This window comes from Myotis lucifugus, unplaced genomic scaffold (genome assembly GCF_000147115.1).
Source record: "Myotis lucifugus unplaced genomic scaffold, Myoluc2.0 scaffold_89, whole genome shotgun sequence".
Taxonomy (NCBI): Eukaryota; Metazoa; Chordata; class Mammalia; order Chiroptera; family Vespertilionidae; genus Myotis; species Myotis lucifugus.
This window is the reverse complement of record NW_005871137.1, coordinates 3,822,930-3,850,608: the sequence shown is the minus strand read 5'-3', so window position 1 is coordinate 3,850,608 and position 27,679 is coordinate 3,822,930. Positions and strand designations below refer to the sequence as shown.

General features: G+C 40.2%; 2 protein-coding genes and 1 pseudogene across 2 annotated transcripts in view; 2 read left to right on the top strand and 1 right to left on the bottom strand.

The window, feature by feature from the left end:
- The first annotated feature begins 6 nt into the window (after positions 1-6).
- Positions 7-27,679, top strand: part of ARL6IP6 (ADP ribosylation factor like GTPase 6 interacting protein 6) — a 33,304-nt gene continuing 5,631 nt past the window's right edge. The window contains exons 1-3 of the mRNA XM_006091269.3: positions 7-429; positions 1,809-1,862; positions 14,541-14,673. Of these exons, the coding sequence (XP_006091331.1) occupies positions 30-429; positions 1,809-1,862; positions 14,541-14,673 (587 nt within the window). The 5' untranslated portion in view covers positions 7-29. The remainder of the gene's footprint in view (positions 430-1,808; positions 1,863-14,540; positions 14,674-27,679) is intronic.
- On the bottom strand, positions 3,233-4,785 carry LOC102441739 (annotated as a pseudogene).
- Positions 4,884-7,333, top strand: LOC111826545 (ubiquitin carboxyl-terminal hydrolase 16-like). The gene is made up of 2 exons (XM_023756110.1): positions 4,884-5,138; positions 6,345-7,333. The coding sequence occupies exons 1-2, from the start codon at positions 5,127-5,129 to the stop codon at positions 6,816-6,818; spliced, it is 486 nt and encodes a 161-aa protein (XP_023611878.1). The 5' UTR covers positions 4,884-5,126; the 3' UTR covers positions 6,819-7,333.

The following is a 27,679-nucleotide window of genomic DNA, read 5'->3' as shown; positions in this document are numbered from 1 at the left end:
CCTCTGCGCGGCTCGGTGTCTTTCCCGCCATGTCGTTCGTGGAGAGCGCGAAGCGCGCCTCTTTGCAGCGCCGCCGTCGCGGCACCCCCGTCCCTTTCGCTCGGCCGAGGTTATCCGCCTTGACTCAAGGGGACAGTTGGGGTGAAGGTGAAGTCGACGACGAGGAGGGATACGACCAAGTAGCCCGCGACCTGCGGGCGGAACTGTCCGCGGGGGCGTCGCCGGAGCCTAGAAAGGGCGCGCTGCTCCCGCCGGAAAAGGACGGCTCTCCCGTCCTGCCCGACAAACGCAACGGCTTCTTCTCGGCGGAGGCGCGCGGCCCAGCCCGGGCGCGGCGGTGGCCGGTGCAGGTCCTCTCAATTCTCTGTGCGCTGCTGTTTGCCGTCCTCCTCGCTTGCCTTCTCGCCATCGCCTACCAGATCGTGAAAGGTACTGCAGGCTGGGCCTTGACAAATGTGTCCAGAATGAAGTTGAACCTGGACGTGGCTCTCGCCTTCGCCGCCCGTCTCCCCGGGAAAGGCCAGGCCGTCCAGTTGGCGGCCAGCTTCGTCCACAACCGTTGACGGCGCCTTTCTTTGCCTCCCTCCCTTTTCCCGCACTGTTCTTGAAAGTGGGTGGTCCGAGTCCATTTTAAAAAAGGACCTCGAGTTAATATCTTAGAGTCAGTGAACACTTTTAACAACCATTAAAAGACGGTGAAAAGTGTAAGTAACATAGGCCACACGTGTTCAAAGACTAATAATTTACAAGTGATTAAAGATGTGCTGTCCACCGAGTCCTCTGTACACGCTCAGAATTCCTGAAGGACGGGGATTTCGACCCCGCAGCCCAGATTTCTACTTTTATTGGTAAAATAATCGGCCCCTCTCGCTTTTATAGCGATCAAGTTCTGTTGCGGGAGCTAGTCCACTTTCTCTGGGTAATAGCTTTCCTTTCCTGCGTCTGACGTTGACATATTGGCCAGGTTTGAATAGAAGGAGATGTGCCCTGAAAAGTTTTCCAAACTCTATACGGATGTATAATGCGGTTACAGCGGAAAGACTCAGACCTGAGTTTAAGTCTGTTTTCACTCCTGTGTGACTTTGGCAAAGTTACTGAAAAAATCATTTAAAGCAACATTACCTTTAATGTATGAAAAACACCCAACACAAGTATTAATTTTAGTTCACTAAATAGAATTAAATTCATTTAATTACAGTTTTTATTTTTCCTTATTACTTCCAAGCTACTGGGCTGCAAGTGGCATCTAGCAGCTTACCATGTTCAAAGGAAACAAATTGGCAATTTTTACCTATTCATACAATGATAATTGTTTGTAAACTGTCAATGTTAAATATATGTGTGCCGTATCACTACTCTATCACTCTCCTTACCCCCTTCTTTTTCAGTGCAGTTCTGAGGTTTATCTTGTAGGTACTTTTATCTCCCTTTTGCTCTGAGAGATTGCCTTTTTATCATAAAGTCACAAAACCTGGAAGTCCATTGCAGAAGACTGAGCTGGGCATATTTCGGAGAGTAGAGAAAGGAACTGAATTTAAAACCTAGTGTGCCTCATTTATTTGCATTACATGAAATGCCTTCACAACCACCCCAGGGGATAAACATCCCCATTTTACATATATGGTAGTTGACTCATAGCCCTCTTACCTGCCTGTGGAAAGTCACATAGCTACTAAGTGGAGTCAGTTTGAACCCAGTTGCTTCTGACACTACAGCACTTTCCACAACTCCATAGTGTCTTCCCAGCTTAAACTTTAAGCTACTGTTCAAATTATCTTTTTTACCCAAGCCCATTTTTGTATTTACAGACTTACATGCTGAGAATTTGAAGAATGAAGATGACGTAGACACGGGGCTATTAGGTATGTACTTGTCACTTGACAATTATAAAATATGTACATATACCCCTTGGCTATACATATATACATATGTCATACACACTAGGAATACATTTTGAACGCAACTGTATGTGACAAAGTCCCAGAGAGTACTTAATGTCTTCTAATTATGTGCTGGAAAAGTCTCCCTATACCTCGTCCCAGGAATTACAAACATGGAAAAATAACTTCCTCACAAAGTTAGCAAAGATAACCGTCTTAAGCAGATCTCAGGAGAAATTTAAGTTTGAATTTGTTTAAATTTAGGTTTAAACAAATGTAAAAAGCATTAGACATACCTGCACAGTTCAATTATAACTAGGAAAGTGTCGGACCTGAGTGTCTATAAAATGTAATGCATTTTTCTAGTGAAAAATTCAAGGGGTATTTATCTTGTATTTCTCTCTGCACAAATGATTTTAAAGAGTTCAGAACTTTACCTGTCTGGCATATTTATTCTATTTGCTATAATTTATTTGATTAATCACTGTGAATTGGGGGGGCAAATGATTGAGATCCTATCCCACTTGTCACCCTCCTCCCCCAATGTTAGCAAACTATTTATCTCTTCAAGGCCAGTGCCCTCATTATGATACAAAGTATAGTCTACCTGATTTTTGCAGAATGGGAATCCTTTATCTTCAAATTCCAAACTAACTGGTTTGTTACATGTCTCATGAAAATTTGTCTATACTCTTCTTAACTTCTTGTATGAGAAAACATGTATTTATTAACTCATTTTATCAGTGTATATTGTTACACTGTTTCATCTCTTAAAAAACATCCAAGAATATGAAGGTTTTCATAGCATTTATTGATATGTCAGCTCTTGATGTAGTTGTGGACTAGACATGAATAACTTGGTATTTAAAAGTTGGCAAGATTTCACATTTATGAAAAGAATGAATGGCACTTGCCATCTGAAGGAATGGCTTGTTCACTATCAAAAGGAATATAATGGGACTTTGTCATTGCTCTGCTTGATTTTCCACTTACAGTGGTTCTCAACCTTCCTAATGCCATGGCCCTTTAATACAGTTCCTCATGTTGTGGTGACCCCTAACCATAAAATTATTTTCGTTGCCACTTCATAACTATAATTTTGCTACTGTTATGATTCGTAATGTAAATATCTGATATGCAGGATGTATTTTCATTGTTCGCGACCCACAGGTTGAGAACGCTGAGTCTAGTATGGCTTCAAGGTATGCTTAGTAGATATTTGACAGCAAATAGGAAGATCATTGTCTAATCTTAGCTAATGACATGGGAATCACTGTTTATAGTTTTTTTGTGTGTGTGTGTTTTTTTACTGTCCCAAATTGTTTATTAGATAAGAATTTTACAAACGTTACTTACATTAGTGGTAACGGTGGAGCTGTGGAGTATTGAGCCTTCTCCAAGCTGCATGGCAAGAACCACCAATAATGTGGTGGAACTTGTGGCCCTTTCTAAGGCCAGGACTCTTGCGTCCTACAGATGTCAGCACTCACATCTCCCTGTGCTTGTGGACTGGTTTGGTGATCCAATAGGTGTCAGAATTCTTCCTGATAGCCTTGTGGAATGGATCAATGAGAATAACCTCAAAAAGTTTATACATTGAATCTTCACCAACCCAGTAAGAATTCAGGACTTTCAGAGTCCCACAATGTTGGTCAGCTCACTCCTCCACAACAGACTGAAGGCTTGGAGCAAAGTTTACTTAACACCAACTGATGAACAGTCTTGCCTTAGGTACCACTCTTAGGAACAGGCCATTTGTGGCCAGCATATAGAGCACATGAATCTGATATATGGCATAACTCTGCTTGGCCTTGTACCCCAACCTGTGCACTTTATAGGGCCAGGGTAGGAAGAGTGCCTGGGGCGGGGGGCGGGGGGGGGGAGGGGGCAGGCTTGTGGAGCATAGAGATCTGGAGGTACTGCCCCCAACACCCCTAAGAAGGACGTGCATTACATCGGACTGCTTCCTCCACAGCTCCTGGATGTATTTAAAAGCACCCATCTCGGCTTACCTGATGGCTGGGGGTAGACAGAAAGGAAGAGCCTTTCTCCCTTATACTTGTTTTTTTAAAGGTTCATGATGACTCATGGATGGTATCAATGCCTCTGGAGAGTTAATTGATCTAATCACTCATAGGGTTTGGCTGTCATACTATTCATCTTTACTAGTGAAGTAGTCCAGCCAGGAAGGTGGTGTTGATACTATCAGCTGGTTTTGGAACTCATATCCCCTGATCTTCCCTGGGTGGCATTGGAGTCACACATCAGAGTTCTTAGAGCTTTCCTTTTATGGTTGTCCTACAAACCATGTTCTACTGTAAGCCTGTTTTTCAGGGATATTAATAAAATAAAACTTAAGTTCATTTAGTTAAAATCACGTTCCAGTTAAGGTTATCTACTGGCCAAATTTATTGCACTAATCATATATAACAATGTGTTGTTTCATTTATGCACATTGGCTTTTGTATCACATTTCATAAATTTAGTCCTCTTTCCAATTTTTACATATTTTCTCCTAGTCTTTTTTTATTTTATTAGTATTCTTAGTATAATGATTTATTCTGAAAAATTAGATTTTCTGTGTCAGGACCTCAAATCAACTGATTTACTTAGAATAGTTTTATAAATGTGTTTATTATTTTCTAACTGGTTTTTAATTTTTGGCCATTGTAACTACTGCATGGTAAAAGGTCCTATTTGTTGGCAAACCATCTTGGGCTGTTCTTCACCTTTTATGTGATTAGGGATGTAAATAACATGTGTGCCCCAGATGGGCTGCGACACCCAGGCTCCCACTTTGTGATACACTTCTTCACAGCACCAGAGGCTTCCCAGCCCAATCCCTAAACCTGCTTATTTGAGCTTGTATCCTGGCAACCACAGATGCAGTCACTCTGACTAAAATCTCTATAATGAGGGATTTAATTTTATCTTCAATATATACTTTGTTAGGAGATTTTTATATTCTACCTTCTTTCTGAAGAGGAGGTGTAGGAATAGATTTGGACTTAGGTTGGGGGCGGGGAGGGCAATAACAAGAGTAACAACACGAGCAAGTATTTAAGTCCATGCTAAATATTAATACCTTCCACATTTTAAACTGTGTGCTGGTGAGGATTCCCACAACTGACACCCGCCTGGCACAGCTGATTTCATTGCGGGGGGACAACTCAGGCAGTCACTTGAGTGGTCTGGACTGTGCCATGTGGCCAGTCTCACAGCAAAACAGAATCAACAGCCTCAGAAATGCTCAGCCTGGTAAGTAATAGTAAAAACTGAAGTTTCTTAAACTGATCTTTGGCCTCTGCAGTCAAAGGAAGACTCACCTTGCTTGTTTTTTTTATTAGTCAACCAGAATGTGTCTGATAGTACTTTTTGGGTTGCAAGATTAAAGTCGAGAAAAGCTACTTTGGAAAATAAAAAAATTATAGGAATTGTTATTACTTGGTGCCTACTATCTGCTGGATATGTTATAGCATGGTAAGAAGCTAGGAACAAACATTCCAGGACAAGTGGAATAGGGTAACAGATAGTTAAACAATTTGTGGCCACTACTAAATCCTATCTTCCCTAAACCAAGGAAACGTAAGAGTAAATGGTTTGCACTTCTCCCCAACCTGAGGGTAAATAGCTCAAATCACCCTACTCTGGGAGACAAAACAGAAATCCAATTAGTGCCATTTGCCAGCCATACCCAAGGGCAGACAAATTAAGAGAGTAAATCTCATTTTGGTACATCTGCATAAAGCTGATGAATATTCTATTGATCCTCCCCTAAACACCCAGCATTTAAAACTCCTCTAAACAAAGGTCATGTGGGCTCTCCCTCCAGGGAGCACACTCATACCATTCCTTTCCCCCTCCTCTTCCCCCACATATCTCCTAAACTCCAAAGGACCCAATGAGGCTTGGAACCAGAGGAGCAATGGGCAGTGGCAGCTCCTTCCCAGGTTACCCTCTGAACCTGTCTCCAAGGCCCCCTTTTCTCTGACTTTCCAGTGAGCTAAGTCAGCCCAGCCTAGGCTCTCCTGTTACCTCTTCAATGCCCTGCCTTGTTTCTCTGTCCTAAGTACATTTTTGCTGTGGTCAATAAATTCTTGCTTGCTTTTCTACACTTTGTCTCTTGATTGAAACCTTTCCTTCAAGAAGACAAGAACCGAGGTCTCATCCTCTCACTGGTAACAACCCCTGAAAGATTTAAGGGATAGAAATCTGAGGGGGAGAGTACAGGAGGCAACCAACCCTTCCCCTAGTCTTTAATATAGGGTATAATAAATGACCTTTTATTTGAGGCAAGCCTGAAATAAGTACATAAGGAAAGTAGAAATAATTTTCTTAAGAAATTACTTACTCTAAGACTACTGTTATCAAATTAAGTGTGGAATTAGTACTTTTATATATGTGTTGTACTAGTTGTACTTCTCACAAGAGGAAGTTATAAATAAAGAATATTATATTAATCAGAATGACTTGAATGGCCAAGAGAAAATGATAGAAAATGTAACTGACAATCAAAAATTCACAGAGGACGTAGATGTGAAAAGTGTCAGTGTGGATAACAACGTGGAGGTTTTGTCATCTCCCACTGACTGTCCCGGGAGTTTGAACGGTGCCTGCCTGGATGCGGGGGGCGGTGGGGAAGTGGACATTTCTAGGGGTTTCCGGAACCTGCACTTGGATGCTGCTCTTCACCCTGACGACATACGTCTGGAGATTCTGAATGGCAGCCCCGCTCCCGGGACCACGCTGTACGAGTGTGTGGGCCAACATCCAGAAACTTCTGTACCCTTGCGAACAGGGACGCGTCCAGTGCTGACGAGTGCTCCATCCAGCACTGCTTATACCAGTTCACCCAGAATGAGAAGCTTCAAGATGCCAACAAGCTGCTGTGTGAAGTGTGCACCCGGAGACAGTGTGGTGCACCAAAGGCAAACCTAAAAGGTGAAAAGAAACATGTTTACACCAATGCCAAAAAGCAGATGTTGATTGCTCTCGCTCTTCCTGTTCTCACCCTTCATTTGAAGCGATTTCAGCTGGCTGGTTTTAACCTACGCAAAGTTAACAAACACATAAAATTTCCGGAGATCTTAGATTTGGCTCCTTTTTGTACTGCTAAATGTAAGAATGTGGCTGAAGAAAGCACCAGGGTGCTATACTCCCTGTACGGAGTTGTGGAGCACAGCGGTACCATGAGGTCCGGGCACTACACTGCCTACACCAAGGCGAGAATGGCAAACAGTCATCTGTCTGACCTTGTTCTCCGTGGGGATGTCCCCTAAGATTTTGAAATGAAATCAACCAAAGGGCAGTGGTTTCACATCAGCGACAGCCACGTGCAAGCTGTGCCTACAGCTAAAGTCCTGATCTCACAAGCGTACCTCCTGTTTTATGAGAGAATACTCTAAGTTTTTATAACAGCTGTGATAATAATAAACAAGTGAAGACTAACTAAATCATGTTCACGGTAAATTACGTCCACACCAGGAGAAATCACGTGCTGAAATATGGAAGGAAACACCTGCAGATTGACCACGGTTTTGTCCTGCCATCTGTCGTCATGGTGTTCCTGCCTGTTCCCAGGTTCTGGACGGATTCTGAATCAAGTCCTCTGGTCTGTGGTGGTTACAGCACATCAATAAACTGACTCCCCCCCTCCCCCCCCCAAAAAAAGTAACACCTGCAGTTTCCAATCACATTAAAACATCAGATTTACATGGAAACCTTTAAAAAAACTTTTTATTATGGACAATCTCAAATATATACAAAAGCAGAGGGAAGAGTACAATGAAATGCCTTGTACTCATCCCATATCTTTAAATAACTCATGGAAAATCTTGTTAGACCTGTATTCTCTTCTGAAGCTTATAATCTTCAGTATACTAGGGAAAATAGTTGTCACTACAATCTGCATCCAACGTACCATTCCCCCTTTTTTTAAAGTCATTTGATTAACAATTTACAGAAAAAGACAGCAAAAAAATTTTTTTAGGCATTTTAATAAGATATAAATACATTATATGCAAGTTTTTATTCTGAATTTCCCTGGTTTTAAAGACATACACACTAGAAATGGATTATGTCCTGAGTGCAAATAATTGCTTACTAATTTTATGCCTAAATCTGGAAATAACAATCTTGTAAATAAATACTCCAGATTTCAGATACATCTTTAATTTGTTATAGCTCATTAGTTTTATTTTTATATTTGCATTATCAAAATATAATGCTTAAAGGAACTTTTAAAACCTTTTCATGGCTTATCATTTTGATAAAGAGTACAACCATCTTCTCTGCTCCATAATTTGCGAAACATTTTCACTTTTAGATTGATAAACAATTTGAATGATCAAACCAATGACTTTTTTCATTTCTTTCCAATCATCTACCTTTAGCATTTGTTCACTTACAAGCAATAGCAAATAAATTAGGGTGCACAGACATCATAAAAGATGAAAAACAGTGTCATACATTCTTTTAGCATAAAAGGAGGGTTCCCGTTTTTGTCCGAAGTCCCTTCTGTTGAAGTGATGTACTGGATGAAAATACTCTATTTTCCTGAAAGGAGCCTGATAGTAAATATTTTCAGCTTTGCTTGCCATAAGATCTCTGTCACAGCTACTCAACTCTGCTACTGAAGTGTGAAGGCAGCCATAGATAATCCTATCTAATAATAGACAAACATGGTAATTAACCATACCTCTGCTACACTTCCCATTGGCTAATCAGTAGGATATGCAAATTAACTGCCAACAAAGATGGCAGCCGGCAGCCAGGCAGCTGAAGCGAACATGAGGCTTGCTTGCTCCAGTGATGGAGGAAGCCAAGGTTCCCCACCTGCTGCAGCCCAGCTCTGAGCTCCAGATACAACAATGTTGCAATTATAGAAGCTAAACAAACCCAGAAACCTGCTTTCAGCCAGCCAGCGGGCTCAGAACTTAGAGCGCCAGTGATGGCAACAGTTTCAATTATAGAAGCTAAACAAACCCAGATACCTGCTTTCAGCCAGCCACAGCCTCAGAGCTGGAGCTGGCTCTCAGCTCCAGTGACAGCTATAGAAGGTAAATAAATCCCAGAATTAAAAAAAAGAAAAAAAAAAGAGGCTAGGAGCTTCAGTCGCCTGCCAGCCTGAAAACGGCCCTCAGCCCCTCACCGACTGGCCAGGCACCCCAGTGGGGACCCCCACCCTGAAGGGGGTGTGACCAGCTGCAAACAGCCATCAGCCCGTCATCCAGGCTGGCCAGGCACCCAAGCGGGACCCCCACCCTGATCCGGATCAACCTTCAGGGCACACCAGCCGGCCCCCACCCGTGCACCAGGCCTCTATCCTATATAGTAAAAGGGTAATATGCAAACTGACCCCAACAGCAGAAGGACTGGGAATGACTGGTCACTATGACACACACTGACCACCAGGGGGCAGACGCTCAATGCAGGAGCTGCCCTCTGGTGGTCAGGGCGCTCTCACAGGGGGGAGTTCTGCTCAGCCACAAGCCAGGCTGATGGCTGCCAGTACAGCAGTGGTGGTGGGAGCCTCTCCTGCCTCCTCAGCAGCGCTAAGGATGTCTGACTGCAGCTTAGGTCTGCTCCCTGCTGGCAAGTGGGCATCCCCCGAGGGCTGCTGGGCTGCCAGAGGGATGTCTGATTGCCAGCTTAGGCCCAATCCCCTGGGGAGCAAGCCTAAGCCAGCAAGTGGTCACCCCCGAGTGCACAAATTTTTGTGCACCGGGCCTCTAGTATATGTATAAAGCAATGGTCAAGGCTATGCTACAATAAAATTTAATTTACAAAAATAGGTAGCAGATCAAATTTGGCCTATAGATTTGCAGTTTGTTTGACCTCTGCTCCAGAGGATTCCATCATAATTATTTCATTCTTTTTAGCATAGTTGAGAATAATTGGTAAGTAATAGTAAAATGATTGCTAATATAATGAAATAGCAAAATGTTATGAAATATTGAAAAAAAGATCATTAAAATACCATAATGTACTATAGATTTATAAAAGGCTCCAATAGACCAATATGTAATTTCAAAATCAAATAAGCTTTATTCTAGAAAAAAATATAACTCAATTTTCTCTCTTGGAAGACCCCTAAAAAGGAATAAAAGTAATGGAAATATCAAACCTTACAAATAGAACTTCTCAAGTAAATTTAAAAATAAAAAATGGGTCCAATGAACCCTGATGGTATACTGAGCATTAAAGCATCAGTCAATTAAGTAACTGATTCAGTAGATAAGGGCAGGGCCTGAAATTCTGAAAATTCCAAAAAAAGAAAATCTCCAAGGTTTTGTTGCTGATATGTTAGGTTTGAGAACTACCAGACCAATGGTTCTCATAAACTGGCATCGTTAGCATCACCTAGAACCATAAATTCTTGGGCGTACTCAATCAGAAACTCTAGATCAGATGAAGCCCGTTAAAATGAATTTTAACAAGTCCTTCCAGATGATTCTGATGCCAGCTGAAATAAAGAAACTCTGCAGAAATAAAGAAATAGTTTAGTTTCTTCAAGTGAGTTAGTTTCATCTTTTCTTCTCTGTAAATGTGCAGGAGCCTGAAACATTCCAGTCATGAAACAGGAACAAAATGGGCAGCTTGAAATGAAAATAAGCCCTTGACACTGCAGGATGCAAGGAATCTGGTCGTAGTCACTCGAGGGGACTTCACTATTAATTAGTAGATGGCAAGGGCTGACAGGCACCAAAGATCAAGTTCAAAATCTTTTTAGACCCTGCAGAAACTCCATAAAGTCTGATAATTTCTGATGGCACTATTATGTCCTGAGTGCTGGAAAACATGATCTCAATAAAAATATATTTAAAAAAATAATAGTGAGATACTTAAATAATAAAAATATGCAGCAGAATTGTGGCTCTATATACTGATATGAAAGCTCTCCAACATTGTTATTAAATAAACCAAAGTATGGGACAATATTTCTGGTGAGAATCCCATTTGTAGAAAATAAGCAAATATATGTATGTGTGTGTATATGTGTGTGTGTGTGTGTGTGTGTGTGTGTGTGTGTGTATATATATATATATGCAAATTTATATATACATATATATCCATGTATATATAAATTATTCATAACGAGCTCCATATATCTACCTACGTTACCTAGATGGCTGTACTTTTTAGAAAATATGCACAGCAGACTCTTAGCTGATTGATTTTAGGAGTAGAATTAGTGAATTGGGGAAGGAAGACTGTAAATTTTTAGATGCCTTTATACCTTTTAAAATTATGTCAAATCTTGGTAAAATGGGTTTACAAAACACTGTCAAATTTTTAGCTTCAGGACTTGAGATGGGGACTTGTTGCAAATTTAGTTGTTGGGAGTTGCCAACCTATGGTTTTTCTGCTTGTTTATAAATGAATTGAGTAATTTTCAGAAACAGCAATTCTAAGCCAGGATAGTACAATGTGCTGTTTTAGCCTTTTCGTTGTGATCTGACTTTTATTAGTGATACAGCAATTGATTAGTTCAAAATGAATATAAAATTATTAAAATGCCCAAAGTGGGGCAACAACTTAGATCATGAAATAGTAGTCATGTCTGAAAACTCAAGATTATTCTTTTCTTTTTTCTTTTTTAAATAAATCTTTATTGTTCAGATTATTACAGTTGTTCCCCCTTTTTTCCCCCATAGCTCCCCTCCACCCAGTTCCCACCCCACCCTCTGCCCTTACCCCCCCACTGTCCTCATCCATAGGTGTACGCTTTTTGTTGCCAGGTCATACACATGAAAAATGTAGCTATTTCCATCCGCGACATGTCCCTGTGTTCGGCCACACAGGGACCGTCTCAGCCTCACCGGGACTGTCTCAGCCTCGCAGGGGCCGTCTGAGCCTCGCAGGGGCCGCCGCAGCCTCGCAGGGGGCGCCGCATCCCACATTGGGGGTGAAGGTGCGAGACAGAAGCTCCTCTCGCTATCTCTCCTGCTGCTCCCTTGCGTATCGCTGATGTTGGAAGTTTCTGAGAGCAGTCTGCAGGTGCTGACATCATACTTTAACTGGTCAACACGAAGTTTGGTATTCTGTCTTTTGTTGGGCGGCTCCTTGCTGGACAAAATCTCCAGGCGTTCTTGCTGGCTGAATATCTGGTATACTTGCTTGGATTTCGTTTTCTACTAAGTGCACAGACTGCTTGTCTGCCGTCTCCCAGCGTCCCATGTGAGCTTGGATCTGGTGGACCTGTTTGTGTGTTTGCTGGTACAGCGGTTCGATGTTGCCGGCCCAGCTGGGTCCGGTTCCGGCTTCCTCCGAACCTGATTCTGCTTCTTGAGTGTGTCCCTTATGGGTGCGAGGAGTTGAAATCTGCAGTTTGTTGGGTTCTCAAGATTATTCTTATATTAAATTTGATAGTTATTCTATTGAAGCACCTGAGTGAAACAGCTTGATGGGCTTTAGAGAGCCTCACATTTTGTTTTAATGTTATTTTGTCTTTCCTACTTTTTTAGATATTAGAATTCCCCATCATTCAGTAGCAGTCCCTAAACAGATACTTGATTTTTCTTAATTACTATCTTTGTTCAACAGACTTTTATGTATTATAAGATGCAAAACTTAGAGTAAACCATGTCATTTATTTTCTCCCCTTTAGAGGTGGATATTCATCTAAATAATATAATAATATCAAAACAGCTATCTGGCAGTGTAGTCACCCTTTAGTTGTAGTTGTATACTAAGTAATCTTATAATTTCTACTTCTGTCTCCTGTCTTACTGGTTGGCAGGAAGGTTGTACCTCAAGTCTTTACTGTAGAAGTTCTGTTTAGCCAGTCTTAGGTTAAGTTATGGTTCTACCTGACACTGTTCCAGGATACTGGAATGGGAGTACTTTGTAGTCCTCAAAACATTTGCCCAAATGAGTTACTGCTGAAACATCTTGCATTCCAGTCAGGATGGCCTTTCAGATGTAGCATCTTCCAGCCAAGTGACAATCTACTGTTTTTGTGACACACTCAGGGCAGAGGCACCAGCAAGTTTAGCTATGGGCCCATCTGTCAAGGTACGGTAGCTATAATCCCTTTCTGATGTTGTGTGGCCTTTTCTTGATAAGTACTAGGAAGCCCCCGTAGCACTACCCCTCCCTGTTATACACCCACAAGTGCAAACACCACACATAACCCACGTTCTTCAAATGGGGGAATCTATCACCTATAGATAAAGCCCTACTCTCTCCCTGTTCTATACAAATATACCCTAGTCAACTTACTTTTGGAGACATTTTGTGTGTTTTTTTTTGTTTTTAATATATTTTATTGATTTTTCACAGCAAGGAAGGGAGAGGGATAGAGAGTCAGAAACATAATGAGAGAGGATCATCGATCAGCTGCCTCCTGCACACTCCCCCACTGGGGATATGCCCACAACCAAGGTACATGCCCTTGACCGGAATCGAACCCCGTGACCCTTCGATCTGCAGGCCGACGCTGTATCCACTGAGCCAAGCCGGTCAGGGCAAGAGACGTTTTGTGTTTACTGCTTATACTTACCCTCCTAGTTCCCTTAATTGCAACACAACTAAAGAGACACTCGGGCTAGTTCTCCCTTTTTGCCACATCCTCCTCCTGGGGCAGTGAACACAAAGTCTGTTATCTTTAAAAGGGGGTAAGGGAAAGGGAGCTAACTATAAGAGAAAAATTAATCTTTCAAAAGTACTTTGCCACAGTTTCTCCTGATGCTTTATTGCCCTGAGTTTTTCTTTCAGCAGTTTTACCACTCTGTTATTGGGCTTCATATAGTTTACAAGCAGTCCATAGTACATATTTCTTACCTGCTTCTTGCTAAAAAATAAAGCCATCTTTGGTTGTGCAATTTTGTGTAGCCAGGAAATTTGGTAATTCTCTATTGCAATCTTCTCAACCTTTCCTTCTCCGTTGTACTACTGAGGCCTGGAACACACACTTACCAGTAGTTGTGGCTTTGTAAACTCTCTGAGGGAGGCAACGTGAACTAACCTAAAAACCTTCAAATCAATTCATTCTGTTTTCCCTGTGTTTATTCCCCCTCCTCTTCTAATTCTCTTCCCTTTGCCCTTTTCATTCCCCCAGTATAGTCGCCATGGTTTCTACTTGATTTGAGAAAATGTAGGTCTAATCTAACTGAAAATAAAATTTAGGATCCCAACGCATTTATAAATTGGGAGTTAACTTATGTCCATATACTGAGCAAGGTAAAAAAATCCGATTAAATTTATGGTGTTCATAGGAAAACTGTAAAGAGTAGACACTCAAAAATTGATTCATATGTCAAAGGTGCATTGGTATGGAAAGAAATCACTTAGTGCTAAAGTGAAAGACAGCAAGTTGTGATTTACAAAGTTAAATGAAAAAATGTTAACAGTAAAGTGTTTTAACCATTTTTTTCTATAGTTGACTTTTATAAAACTGAAGATAAGTTATACTCTTCAGTTGAATTTGTACTCTTTTCCAAATATTAAAGTATAATTGAATTAAATATTAAATGATATGACTTCTAGTTTTATACTTCTACATGGGTTAACTTGTACTAAACTCAAATCTCTTATATCACTTACATATATAAATCAAAAGATCAGAAATGCATATTATCTGAATGTGAGGGTGCTGGTTTAATTTTAATTGTTTGGGTGTTAATAATTCAAGCTTTCCCCTTCTCTCTTCCCATTAAGGATTCTGGACTCTACTTATAATATCCCTAACTGCTGGGTTCTCCTGCTGCAGCTTTTCTTGGACAGTGACTTACTTTGACTCTTTTGAGCCAGGAATGTTTCCTCCTACTCCTCTTTCACCTGCCAGGTTCAAGTAAGTATATGTGTTTCTTCTAGTTTCTTTTTAACCCATTACAACTCTCATGAAAATACTAAAGCAAATAAAAGCAAGAGGCTGCTTATTTGGGAGGTAATATGTTCAGGTCCTAGTCTTTGACCTATAAAATACAATGACACAAAGGTTTTAGCTTGGCTCAACCTTTAGATAAATGGAGAGGAGTGTTTAACTCCATATGTAGACAATGCAATGGTTTTTTTAAAAAATGAAATTCAAGAAATGAACTAGGAAGAAACTTAGAAAGCTATTTGTCTTTCGAGAATGGCATTTTATTTAAAACACTTCATGAATGAAGGCTAAATTAATATCAGCAATGTTATTAAATTTAGGTATAAATGGTCAGACATAACAACTTAATTGGATTGGACTTTTCCTCATATTTAAACTTGTGTAACAATAAGCAAGCATTTATGGCACCCAATTTAATTTTTTTGCTGTTGTTGCTAATCCTCACCAGAGTATGTTTTTTCCATTGCTTTTCAGAGAGAGTGGAAGGGAGGAGGGAGAGGGAGAAAGAGATACAGACATCCATCAATGTGAGAGACACATTGACTGGTTGCCTCCTGCACCCACTCCTATGGGGAGAGGGCAGGGGGGAGACAGGGCAGGGAGCGAACCCTCAACCCAGGTATGTGGGAATTGAACCTGTGACCCTTTGGTGTTTGGGCCAATGCTCTAACCACTGAAGACACCAGCCAGAGCATGACACTCAATTTATATGTCTAGACCAGATTAGATCCATTTCATAATGGTCTCTATTTTGTGTTTTAAAGAGTTTCAGAAAATTCAGTAGGCAGTGTTTTCTAATCTACTTTATTTATACCAGAAAAGCTCAGGTTTTAAGTATAAATTTCCAAGTAAGTGCATCTAAGACCTCTACTTTATCCTACAAATTGCAGTGTTGGGGTAGGGGAAGGGTGAAGGATAAAGAATAGAAAATAAATTATGTTAAAGATACTGTTATCAGAGCATTATAGTTGTTGCTGTTGCTGTTACTGCCAGCTCTAGCCCACCCTATAAGTAGGGATAAATTAATTTTATATTATAAAAAAGCTATTAAATATCTCATGAGAGTCGACCTCTAAGTTAAAGTTACCATGTGACTAGAAGCACAGTCCAAAAACAGCATGTAATAAACATAGTGATAGTTTATCACATATTAACAGAAACCATACACAAGAAAAAAAAGCATGTAATGTAGTGATGATTGGTGAAATTGAGTTTCATAATAAAAATCCTGCCCTCTAGTGCTTGTGGAAAATAATTCAATTATTTCAGAAATGTCAGAGTAAGTATATTCTCTAAGTCACCAGTAGAGTGAGTGCTTGTATAGGAAAACCTCTCTATCTTTTGAGACAGTTGATATCTTTAAGCTTTATTTTCTAGAAATTGAATTGATATATTTTATTAATTTGTAACATCACACTTTTATAAAAATATTTTTATAACAAGTTATATATTCTTTTATTACCTAAAATAAACAATGGTGTTAATATAAGAATTTTCCCTGACTATATAAGACTAATACAAGTTCTTTGTTGAAAATTCAAAACACAAAAAGAAAAATAATGGAAAAACTCATAATCAGAGAAAGTAACTGACTGCCAACATTTTGAGTTATATCTTTCCATTCTTTGCATATTTTAAAAATTGAAATTGGGCCCATGGCCACTGCCATCAACAATGTATTCTGACTAGAGTCCCGGTGCACAGATTGGTGCACTGGTGGATTCCCTCAGCCTGGCCTGTGGGAATCGGGCCAGAACCAGCTCCCCGAGGGGTCCCGGATTGAGAGAGGGCAGTTCTCGGGTGACACACCCCAGAATCGGGCTCCCTCCTCTCTGATTCCGGCCAAGTCACCACAGCTCGGCAGCTCCTGTGTTGAGCTTCTGCCCCCGATGGTCATTGCGCGTCATAGGTACCCGTTGAATGGTCGGGCAGTCGCTTAGGCTTTTATGTATATGGATACAGACTGTTAATCCTACACAAGAGTATTCCACCCCACAGGCTAAACCACGCCCCCTGCAAAATGCAGAATTATAAAGTCCACAGGAAGTAAAAACCCAGAAAACCACCCTAATGTAGCCCTGCTGGGCCACTGGAGAGCCCATAGATCCCACAAGCTCATCCTTCCATCTCTGCTTCCTGGTCCTCTCCATCCCTCTGGATCCTTCTTCAGAAGACTGCCTTTTCAAGCATAATTATAGTCTTGCTGGCCACCCTACCTGACCATGTGTCTCTCTCTTCATTCCTCAAACTGAAAGTTTCCCTTCCATAGCAATGCTTGAACAAATTGGCTCTTACTAATGGGACCGAAAGACCTTGGTCTGAATAAATTAGGGTCATGCTAATATGATAGAATCACTATTGGAATGTTTTTATAGTCACTTTTTAAAAAAGGCTCCTACATAGAGTGACCTAGCATTTGTGATGATAAAAAAAAAAAGTCAGCAGAATCCTCAGGATCCCTACAATTGCACATTTTTTTTATTTTTTTATTTTTATTTTTTTTAGAAAGTGTGGAAGGGAGAATGAGAAACAGAAAAAGATTGGTGCGAGAGAGACACATCAATTGGTTGCCTCCTGCACATGCCCCGACAGGGATTGAACCTGTAACCAAGATACGTGCTCTTGAACTGAATTGAATCCAGGCCCCTTTAGTCCACAGGCCGATGCTCTATCCATTGAGCCAAACCGACTAGGGCGCAGTTGCACATTTTAAATAATGCAAACATTTCATGGACTTGCAAGCTGGCAGGCTTTCTCTCATGGTGTCTGCACCCCAGGACAGTGAGTATGAGATGTGGTTGAGGCCAGTGACCTGCTTTGTTGAACCAATAACAGCAAAGAAAGAGTCACCATAGTTGATGCTCATAAAGGATTTTAGATGGTGCCCATAAAAAGAGAGTCTGCCTGTCTTGATGTTTCTAATGAACCAATGCCTCTGCAGCCTCACATCCTTCCCCATGGACTCATCTGTCCTTAACAGAACAGGACCAGAGTCAGAGGTGTGCTGCCAGAAGGATCCTAAGGATCCAGTTCAGCCCTCTGACCTTGCAGGTAGGGAGGAATGCAATGGCTTGCCCCAAATCACACAGTAGTAAGTGGACCAGGTTTTCCAATACATAGACAACACTTTTCCCACTCCAGGAAGCTTCTCCATGCCTGCATTTCTATATTAACAAGTAAGGTGTGCCTTCCCCTGAAAATCAAAACAGTGAGAGTTGAGTGCCTGTTGTGTGAAAGATCTTTAAAAAATAGCGAAGACTATACTAGTACATGGGAAAAAAAACTTTTTTAATGACCAATGTGCAGCATAGATTTTTCAGTATCAGTGAGTATCTCCTGAGCATGAGCAAGGTACCAGGAACTGTTCTCAGACTCAGTCCTAGGCAGACAAGGCAGACAGTGCTACTTTGGTAGATCTTATGTTTTTTGTGGGGAGATAACACAATGCAAAGAACTTTAGGACTACAGCTCCTTCCTTTTACAGATGAGAAAAGGGACTTGCCCACAATAACATGGCTTGTTAGTGACGGAACCAACAAGAATCCAAGTCCCTTGCTGCTGTTCAAGTGCTCACCCACTACACAATGTTCCATTTTCATATATTTTTCTGCTACAGCTCAAATTAACAGTTCCTTTTTGAAAGCTGTGCCCTGAGCAATGTTCTCAGCACAAACTAGTACCTAGGTAAATGACCAGAGTTTGACCTATTCCCCTCACTGGTAATAAAAAAAAAATTGAGAGAAAATGTTTAAATATTAAGACTCAGATCTATTGATTAGGTGGCATACTAGGCATACCACTTAACAAACCACATAAAGAATCTACTTTAACCCTAGCCGGTTTGGCTCAGTGGATAGAGCGTTGGCCTGCGGACTCAAGGGTCCCAGGTTCTATTCCGGTCAAGGGCATGTACCTTAGTTGCGGGCACATCCCCAGTTAGGGGGTGTGCAGGAGGCAGCTGATCGATGTTTCTCTCTCATCGATGTTTCTAACTCTCTATCCCTCTCCCTTCCTCTCTGTAAAAAATCAATAAAATATATTTTTTTAAAAAAAAAGAATCTACTTTAGAGAGAATAGCGAGATATGCAACCTCCCATCTCTGGAAGAAAACCCATCATCACTGATTCTCCTAGTCCCAAAAATGATGACAGTGATACCTTTGACATAAGTTTTGTTTTGTTTTGCAGGCAAGAAATGTTTCTGTTCAGGTGGCTAACAAATTTTAATGAACACATTGAAGCCATATATGATGACTAAAAAAAAAAATGAAATTGGGATCAACATAATTTTAAGGGAAATCTAATATAAATGGTAGCTAGATTATAAGATAATTTATTAAATGGGGATCTTCTTAACTGGTTAGAAACTTTAAAAAGGTAAGATAATTAGCACATCATAAAGTAAAAATTAGGATTAAAAATATTCCTCCTTCCTAGCTTCATCAATATCAAACATAAAGATAGTAAAATAATTCTGTCTAATTAGTTTATTTAAAAAGCAATCTTTTGCTCTCCTTTGCAGATTTAAACATATGGGCTTTTCTTTTTCAAAATACAAACTAATTAGAAGAAGTAGAAAAAAAATTGAGAAGACTGTTTATTATGGCTGTCAAGTCGTTGTGTTTCTTTAGGAACATAAACTCAGGGAAGGAAAAAAAAGACCTTTATTGATACTTAGAACATATTAGGTGACACATTTAATGAAATTAGCAATTTGGATCAATAATTCATTAGAGGAGTTGAGAATAGAAATAAAACCCTTTTTGAATTTTTAAATTTTTCATACTTCTATATTTGTTAGCTATTACCTTAGTTCAGGCTGCTATAACAAAGTACCATAAACTGAGTGGCTAATAAACAAGAGAAGTTTATTTCTCAAAATTCTGGAGACCAGAAGTCCAGGATCAGGGTGCCAGCACGGTCAGGTTCTGGTGAGGACCATCTTCAAAGTTGCAGGTGGCCTCCTTGCTGTTGTGTCCTCACAGGCAGAGCTGAAAGAGGAAGTAAGCTAGGCTCTGTTACGATTCTTTTAAGGGCACTACTTCCATTCATGAGGGCTCCACTCTTACGACCTCATCTACTCCCAAAGACCCCACCTCCTATTACGATCACATTGGGAGGTACCCTGTTGTGGTGACATGAGCTGGGGGGAGTGGAGAGGGGGGGCAGACACAGATATAGTCAGTCCATAACATAGAGCTTAGAAACTTACAGTTTTACATAAGCAGAAGACCTTTAATAAATACAAGATAGTTAAAGAACTTTTGCAAGATGTATTTTCAGACAGATACTTAATTGATTTCAAAAGGCATATTTTTAAAGATAGATGGTTGTTATGTTGACTTACTTTGGAAACTTTGCTGAGTTAAAAAGTATACAGCAGTGTTACACATACAAAATTCCTTATTAGGAAGCAATCGTTTTGTGTTTTGGGTCATTTATACTTTTAAATTATTTTCTCAGTTTCTGAAAATCTGTTGCAATGTTAAAGAAGCAGAGGCAGTACTTTAGATTCCTTGTAGTATCCATATGGGTATTCCTCACTTCTCACTACTATATAATTCATTATCATGCTCTTCTACACTTCTTATCATCATCTCCGGTTCACTTCTCAGTAGTTTCCCCCGTCATTCATTGGATTTTTTCAGTGATTTCCATGCAGGCAAATATAACAGTGTGCACGTAACCAATATTTCACATTGTGATGATCTGCTTTAATTACAGTTTTTAGGGGTTAATGCATATAAGTATGTGCTCTATCCATGCATTTACTGTACTCATATGGAGCCCAGAACTTGAAAGACTTTTGGAGTTCTTCTAGGCCAGGCTGGTGGCAGTACCAGAACTTTAACTTAATTCCTAATTGGGGAGAAAGTTAGGTATAGATAGATAGGCTCTCAAAGCTTTATTTTTCCTAACAAGTACATAACAGCTAACCCACTTCCTCTGCATTATGAAATGAACCAGCAGGAGGAATTTCATTAACTGAAACAGCATCATTTTATTAACAATCAAAGGCACTCACTGTGAGATTTTGCTACATGGTAGTTTTGTCTGTGCAATTTTGCCAAATCCAATCAAAATCTGGTCTTAACATCTCACTGTTTTTGTTCACTCCTTCATTGTTTTCTTCATTTGACCAGCCTTCTCCACTTTAGACTGCCACATTTCACATTGCCTATGCACAAGCCCCATCTAGTGGTACAGTGATTTAGCTGCAGGTTTATAGTTACTCAGTATGCTAAAAACAAAACAGAAAACAATAATAATAATTATAATAGGTCCTGCCTAGGGTAAAATACTAATTTTTAGTCTGGAAATAAAGTTATTAGAAAAATGTTAATGTAAGTGATGGGTCTAGCAAAAAGCACAGTGTAGAAAGCTAATTAGTTTTGTAATTAAAAGTCAAAATATTTAGTAACAGTGATATGAAAAACAGTGAAATAAGTCATTAAGTTTATCTACCTTATAGTACCTTTATATAGAGTCAGAGATCAAGGGCCAACATTTTAACCCTTTGCACTCCGAACCATTCTGGACATTGGCTACCAGCTACTCGACGCTACTTTGCGGCGGAAACGTGCATTTACAGACCCTCGTATTATTTAGTATAATTTTGGAACCAAGTAACGTATTATAATGATATTGGACTTATATGAATTGGGTGACATCGAGGAATGTATATTTGCAAAAAAAACAATATTTTATTGTTTATAATTTTGTACAGTATGATAAGTTTTGTAACACTCCCCAATATGCATTGCAGGCTGATTAGTGCATGTTTGACAGTAATAAGTGGTTTGACGCCTGCCACCAGGTGTTTTCCTGTTAGAACACACAATGCAGTCCCGTTTTCTTTGTCCCACATCGGGAATATGTAGTTTATTGTTTAATCCGACACAAAACCCGCTGACATTTCTTGTATATATCTTAGTAATTTTACGATATTTTGATTTAATTTCTTGTGCCATTTCAAGATAAAACTTCAGGGAAACATGCATGTCTCAAAAAGTTGCGTTGAAATAACTCAATTCCCCGTAATCACTAATAAACTGCAATGTCCCCTGAGAGGGGACATCCGAGTGATATGCTAGAATTCCGATGTCCCCTGAGAGGGGACAGCGGAGTGCAAAGGGTTAAAAGAAGTTAAGGGTTTTACTTCATTGCAATCAATAGTAGTGATAGTTTAAAAAAAATAGTAGTGATAGTTAATTGCTGGCATGAACAAATTCTCATTATTTAGATCAAAGTTCAAATTTAACAGCATAATCATCTCTAACTTTGAAGCCAAGAAGTAACCTTTGTAGGGATCAGACTATTATTTTGTGCTGGAAACAGCCAAAGAGACTTATTCCCAAGGAGGAAACAAATTAATGCTTATATTTAAAGTTATTAAGAATGAGCATTAACTGTATTATGAATATCAAGTGCTACTCAAAATTTTAATTTTTTTTTCTTTATTGATTAAGGTATTACATATGTGTCCTTATCTCCCCATTGCCCCCCCACCCCCTCACTCATGCCCTCACCCCCCGGTGTCTGTGTCCATTGGTTAGGCCTATATGCATGCATACAAGTCCTTTGGTTGATCTCTCCCTCTAACCCCCACCCTCCCCTACCTTCCCTCTGAAGTTTGACGGTCTGATTGATGCTTCTCTGTCTCTGGATCTGTTTTTGTTCATCAGTTTATGTTGTTCATTATATCCCAAAATGAGTGAGATCATGTGATACTTATCTTTCTCTGACTGGCTTATTTCACTTAGCATAATGCTCTCCAGTTCCATCCATGCTGTTGCAAATGGTAAGAATTCCTTCTTTTTTACAGCAGCATAGTATTCCATTTTCCGTATGTTTTCGATTTCAAATTTTAACCTTATGCTGGTCAAAGGTTATATAAAAGTAAGATTTCTAATGTATTGGATATCTAATCCAAAGCCTGAGTTATTAATTTTTTCCCTATTGAGAAATATTGTAGAAATAGCCTGTCTTGCAGTCACAGTGTGGTAGATTTCCAAGAATGTCTCATTTCTTCATAAATCTTATGTTGACTTTTGTCCTAAGAGACTTATTACCTGAATCTTATAACTGAAGATGAGTTTTTTGAGGATAGGATAATTATTTTAAAAATAATTATCTCAGCTTTGAACACAATTCTGTTTTCATTTTAATGACTTCAAATATGTGTTTGCTATAGGAATATTTGTTAAAAGAAAAAATAGGCATTATTTTTAAGTTTCCCTCAACAGCTTTTAAGAGAGACCTAAGCCCTCAATATTATATATCAAGTAGCCATTTTGAATTATCACAAATCAAGCAAAAATATTATATTTTTATTCTAACTGACTCTTAGTTTTAAGTCAGAATTAATATTTGTACTTCAGGCGCCTCTCAAATAGTCACATCTATATATTTCTTAGAATGAGGCATATTGGAAAGCATAGTTGAATGTCTATTTTATCGGACTAGAAGTATAAGTTCACTGTTTTATATTGTTAGAGAAGTTTGAAGTTTGGTATCTGCTTTAAATGTATTATTTGTTGAATTTATGACTAATTTGATATGGGTTCATGGTCAAAATGCAGGAAAACTTTACAATTATTGACATGTCATGATTTCTAGGAATGTGGTAAGGTAAAGGGTAGTATCTTTTCACTAAAGCCTGCTTAAAATATAAAATACAGAATTTTGCTGCCTTCCTAATGCTTTTGGTCTTTTCATTCTGGATCACTCTGAGTTGTCTGCCTTTCTGCTTCTCCCAATCACAAATAATATTTGACAAACATAAAATTACTCTATTTCAAAAAACCCATGACCTCAAATTGAATTAACTAATTTCTACACAGCCTATTTAAAAAATTATATTGCCTTACAGTGCTATTTGAAACCTGCAAAGTAAATTGGAAATAAGAAAGAAAGGGAAATGGTTGCTTTTCGTTTGAATTGCTTTTTGGTAAACTCTTTTTGGTAACTGTTTTACAGACTGAAAATTAATATATGTGATCTGATCTTCTCTTACATGTGTTATTTTCTATGTAAAGTGTTCTGGATGTAATCAGATGCTGAAATATTTAAATTTCCATTACACTTGTGAGTTGTTACTATTGTAGGAAGGAAGCAAACAATGAGTAGAATATTTAATGAAAATTTTCTGGAAATTTTGGGATTTGGCATTGATGCATTATGATTTTTTTTCTTCTCAACATTAGGTTTATTTTTCTGCTATTAAAGGGCATTGGGGACTTTAATTCTTGGGGAATAAGAAGATACAGTACAAATAAAATCTATAATAGTAAAAGCATAATATGCTAATTAGACCAGATGTCCTTCCGGATGAAGCTGGGGCTGTGAAGGAAGCCTGGGTCCTGGGTGACTGCTGGCGGCCTTAGGGAAGCTCGGGTCCCGGGTGCCAGAGGGAAGCCGGTGCCAGCAGCTGGGGGAAGGAAGACCTACTCTTGTATGAATTTCATGCATCGGGTCTCTAGTAGTAACATAATAGAAAAGAGTTTGTGGGTTCTTAGACAGTAATGTCTTGCAGGTCAATAAAAGTGGGTATTAGTATTTAAGTTAGAAGTTTCTTTTCCAAGCACACTAGGTTTGACATTGAGCTCAGTAAATTGACTCTTCTACTATTTTTCACAGATTTTGGAGAGCTGCCTCTTCGTCAAATCAAATTCTTTATTGCCATGGTCTGATGAAACATGTCAGATGGCTAATTGTAGTAGGAGAGAAAAGCCTCTAACAAAGAGATAGATCAAGAACTTGGCCTTGATATTTGAGTATGATGACATTTTATTATCTAGGGACTGGAGCCATCAGTTGTAATGTTGTCACTATTAATGACTGCACTGCAGCTTCTTGAAGTGTAGGGTTAAATTATATGCATGTCTTATATAAAATGCATTCATTACTGTTTTGAATAGAGACTTAAATAGATATAACAAAATACTGTAAGAAAATCATATTAACTATTCTTGATTTCCTTGCTATTTTCATAAAGTAATATAGCTAGTGAGTATTTGCTTTGCACCTGCTTGCTATGGATTTTGCTTATGCTAATTTACTGCATTATGTATGGCCTACTGAAAAGGCACAGAGTTCCATAGGCACAGAACAGCAAATGATAAGAAATACCTGAGAGATAGCACTTGCCAGGAACCACATAAGTACTTCAAAGATTCTTTATTATTGGAAAGAAATTTTTTACAACTAGAACAAAATAGTACCTTTTTTATAACTAGTCTTTTAGGATGTGGAAGTAGTTTATTATCATAAGCCTTTCTTTACAACCTTGATTTTCCAATATATGTTATTCTTATTGATCAACATTCAGTCCTAGGAAACCCTCGTCTGTTTTTTGTCTTTGGATTTTTTGTTCTGGGTATTTCATATAAATAGAATCATACAAATACCCAAAATGTGGTCTTTTAGCTTTTTTTAATGAGCATACTACTTTCAAGGTTAATTTATGTTGTTGCATTTATCAGTACTTTTATGTGTGTGTCGCTAAATTACATTTCACTAGAGGCCCAGTGCACTAGAGAATTCGTGCACAGGTGGGGTCCCTTGGCCTAGCTGGCGATCAGGGCCGTTTCGCCCAGTCCCGGGGGCGGGGGTGGGGGGGTTGGGGGAGAGGGACCACAGGAGGTTGGCCAGCTTCCCCAGTCGGGGCCATTTTCACCCAGTCCAGGGGGAGGGACCATGGGAGGTTGACAAGCCCAGGAAGGTTGGCTGTGGGAGCAAACTGACTACCTGGCCGGCCAGGGGGAGGGACCGCGGGAGGTTGGCTGTGGGAGTGCCCCAATCACCAGGGGCAGCTCCTGCGTTGAGCATCTGCTTCTTGGTGGTCAGTGGACGTCATGCTACCGGCCAGTAGTAACGATCGCTTAGGCTTTTATATAGATAGATAGATTGTATGGATATACCTACCATACCACATTTTGTTTACCTAGTTATATCTTGATGAACATTGGTTTCTTTCCGCTTTTTGGCTATTATGAATAATGCTGCTGTGAACATTCAGGTACATATTTTTATATAAACACTAGTGGCCTGGTGCACGAAAATCATGCACGGGGGGGTGGGGGGGGAGGAGTCCCTCAGCCCAGCCTGCACCCTCTCCAATCTGGGACCCCTTGGGGGATGTCCGACTGCCAGTTTAGGCCCGATCCCCAGTCGGACATCCCTCTCGCAATCCGGGACTGCTGGCTCCTAACTGCTCTGCCTGCCGGCCTGCACTCCCCCAACTGCCCCCGCTGGCCTGCTTGCCCCCACCTGCCCTCCCCGCCGGCCTGTTCACCCACAACTGCCCCCCTGCTGGCCTGCTCACCCACAACTGCCCTCCCCTCTTAACCCCTAACTGCCTCTACCTCAGCCCCGCCACCATAACTTTGTCCAGAAGAATGTCCAGAAGGTCTCCTGGAAGGTCTCCCAGTCTAATTAGCATATTACCTTTTTATTAGTATAGATAGAGGCCTGGTGCACGGGTGGGGGCCGGCTGGTTCGCCCTGAAGGGTGTCCTGGATCAGGGTGGGGGTTCCCTTGGGGGGGGGACGGCCTGGGCGAGGGGCCTGTGGTGGTTTGCAGGCTGGCCATGCCCCCTTTGGGGTGGGGGTCCCCACTGGGGATGGTGCTGGCCTGGGTGAGGGGCTGAGGGCCGTTTGCAGGTCCCTCCCTCGGCGGCTGGCCCAAGCGACCCAAGCCTTCCGCTTGCTCCGGCCTGCTCCGTGGCCGCCGCCCACAGGCCCCTACTTCGGCGGCCGGCCCAGGGGGGGGGGGGGGAGCTTGACTTCCTCCATCGCCGGGGGTGACCCAAGCCTCCCGCCCACCCCAGCTGACTCTGTGGCTGCCACCATCTTTGTCACGCTAATTTGCATATTCCTCCGGATTGGCTGTTGGGCATCATGGAGGTACAGTCAATTTACACATTTGTCTATTATTAGTGTAGATGTTTTCAATTTTCTTGAGCATATACCTGGAATGGAATCGAATCATATGATAACTCTGTTTAAATGTTTGCTGGTCTGCCAAACTTTTTTATAATAGCTGCACCATTTTACATTCCCACCAGCAATGTATGAGAATTCTGATTTCTCCACATCCTCACTAATACTTTTCTTTCTAGTTTTCTTTTTTTGTATTATCACTTTAGTAGTGGATTGAAGTGCTATCTCATTGTGATTTTCATTTGCATTTCTCTAATTACTAATGATGATGAGCATGCTTTTCGTGTGCTTATTGGCCATTTGGTATCTTTGTAGAACTGCCTATTCAGATTTTTGTCCCTTTTAAAATTAGGTTGTCTTTTGAGTTAATTTATAACCTACATAGGAGATCCTTATCAGATATGCGATTTGCAAATATTTTCTTCCATTCTGTGGGTTGTCTTTTCACTTTGTTTATAATGTCCTTTAAAGCACAAAAGTCTTAACTTGAGGAAGTTTAATTTTTTCTTTAGTTGCTTATGCTTTTGGTATTAGATCTGAGAAACCATTGCTTAATTTATTGTCATGAAAATTTACACCTCTGCTCCTAAAAACTTTGTAGTGTTCTTACATTTAGGCCTGGTCCATTTTTAGTTAAATGTTGTTTGTTGTATGAGGTAGAGGACCAAATTTTTTTTTTTTTTAATTTTTTTGGCATCCAGTTGTCCCAGCACCATTTGTTGGTCTATATGTCTATCCTTATGCCAATATCACACCATTTGATTATTGTAGCTTTGTGCTGTCTTGAAATTGGGAAGAGTGAATCCTCCAGCTTTGTTCTTTTTAAAGATTTTAGCTATTTTGAGTCCCTTGCATTTCCTCCATCGCCGGGGGTTCATAAGGGAAAAAAGGGGGAGGGGCAGTGGGAATTTTGAGGAATTGCGTTGACTCTAGAAGATCCGTTTAGGGAGTAATGCCATATTAACAATTTGTTCTCAATTCTATAAACACAGGATGTCTTTCTATTTATTTAGATCTTTTTCAGTAAAGTTT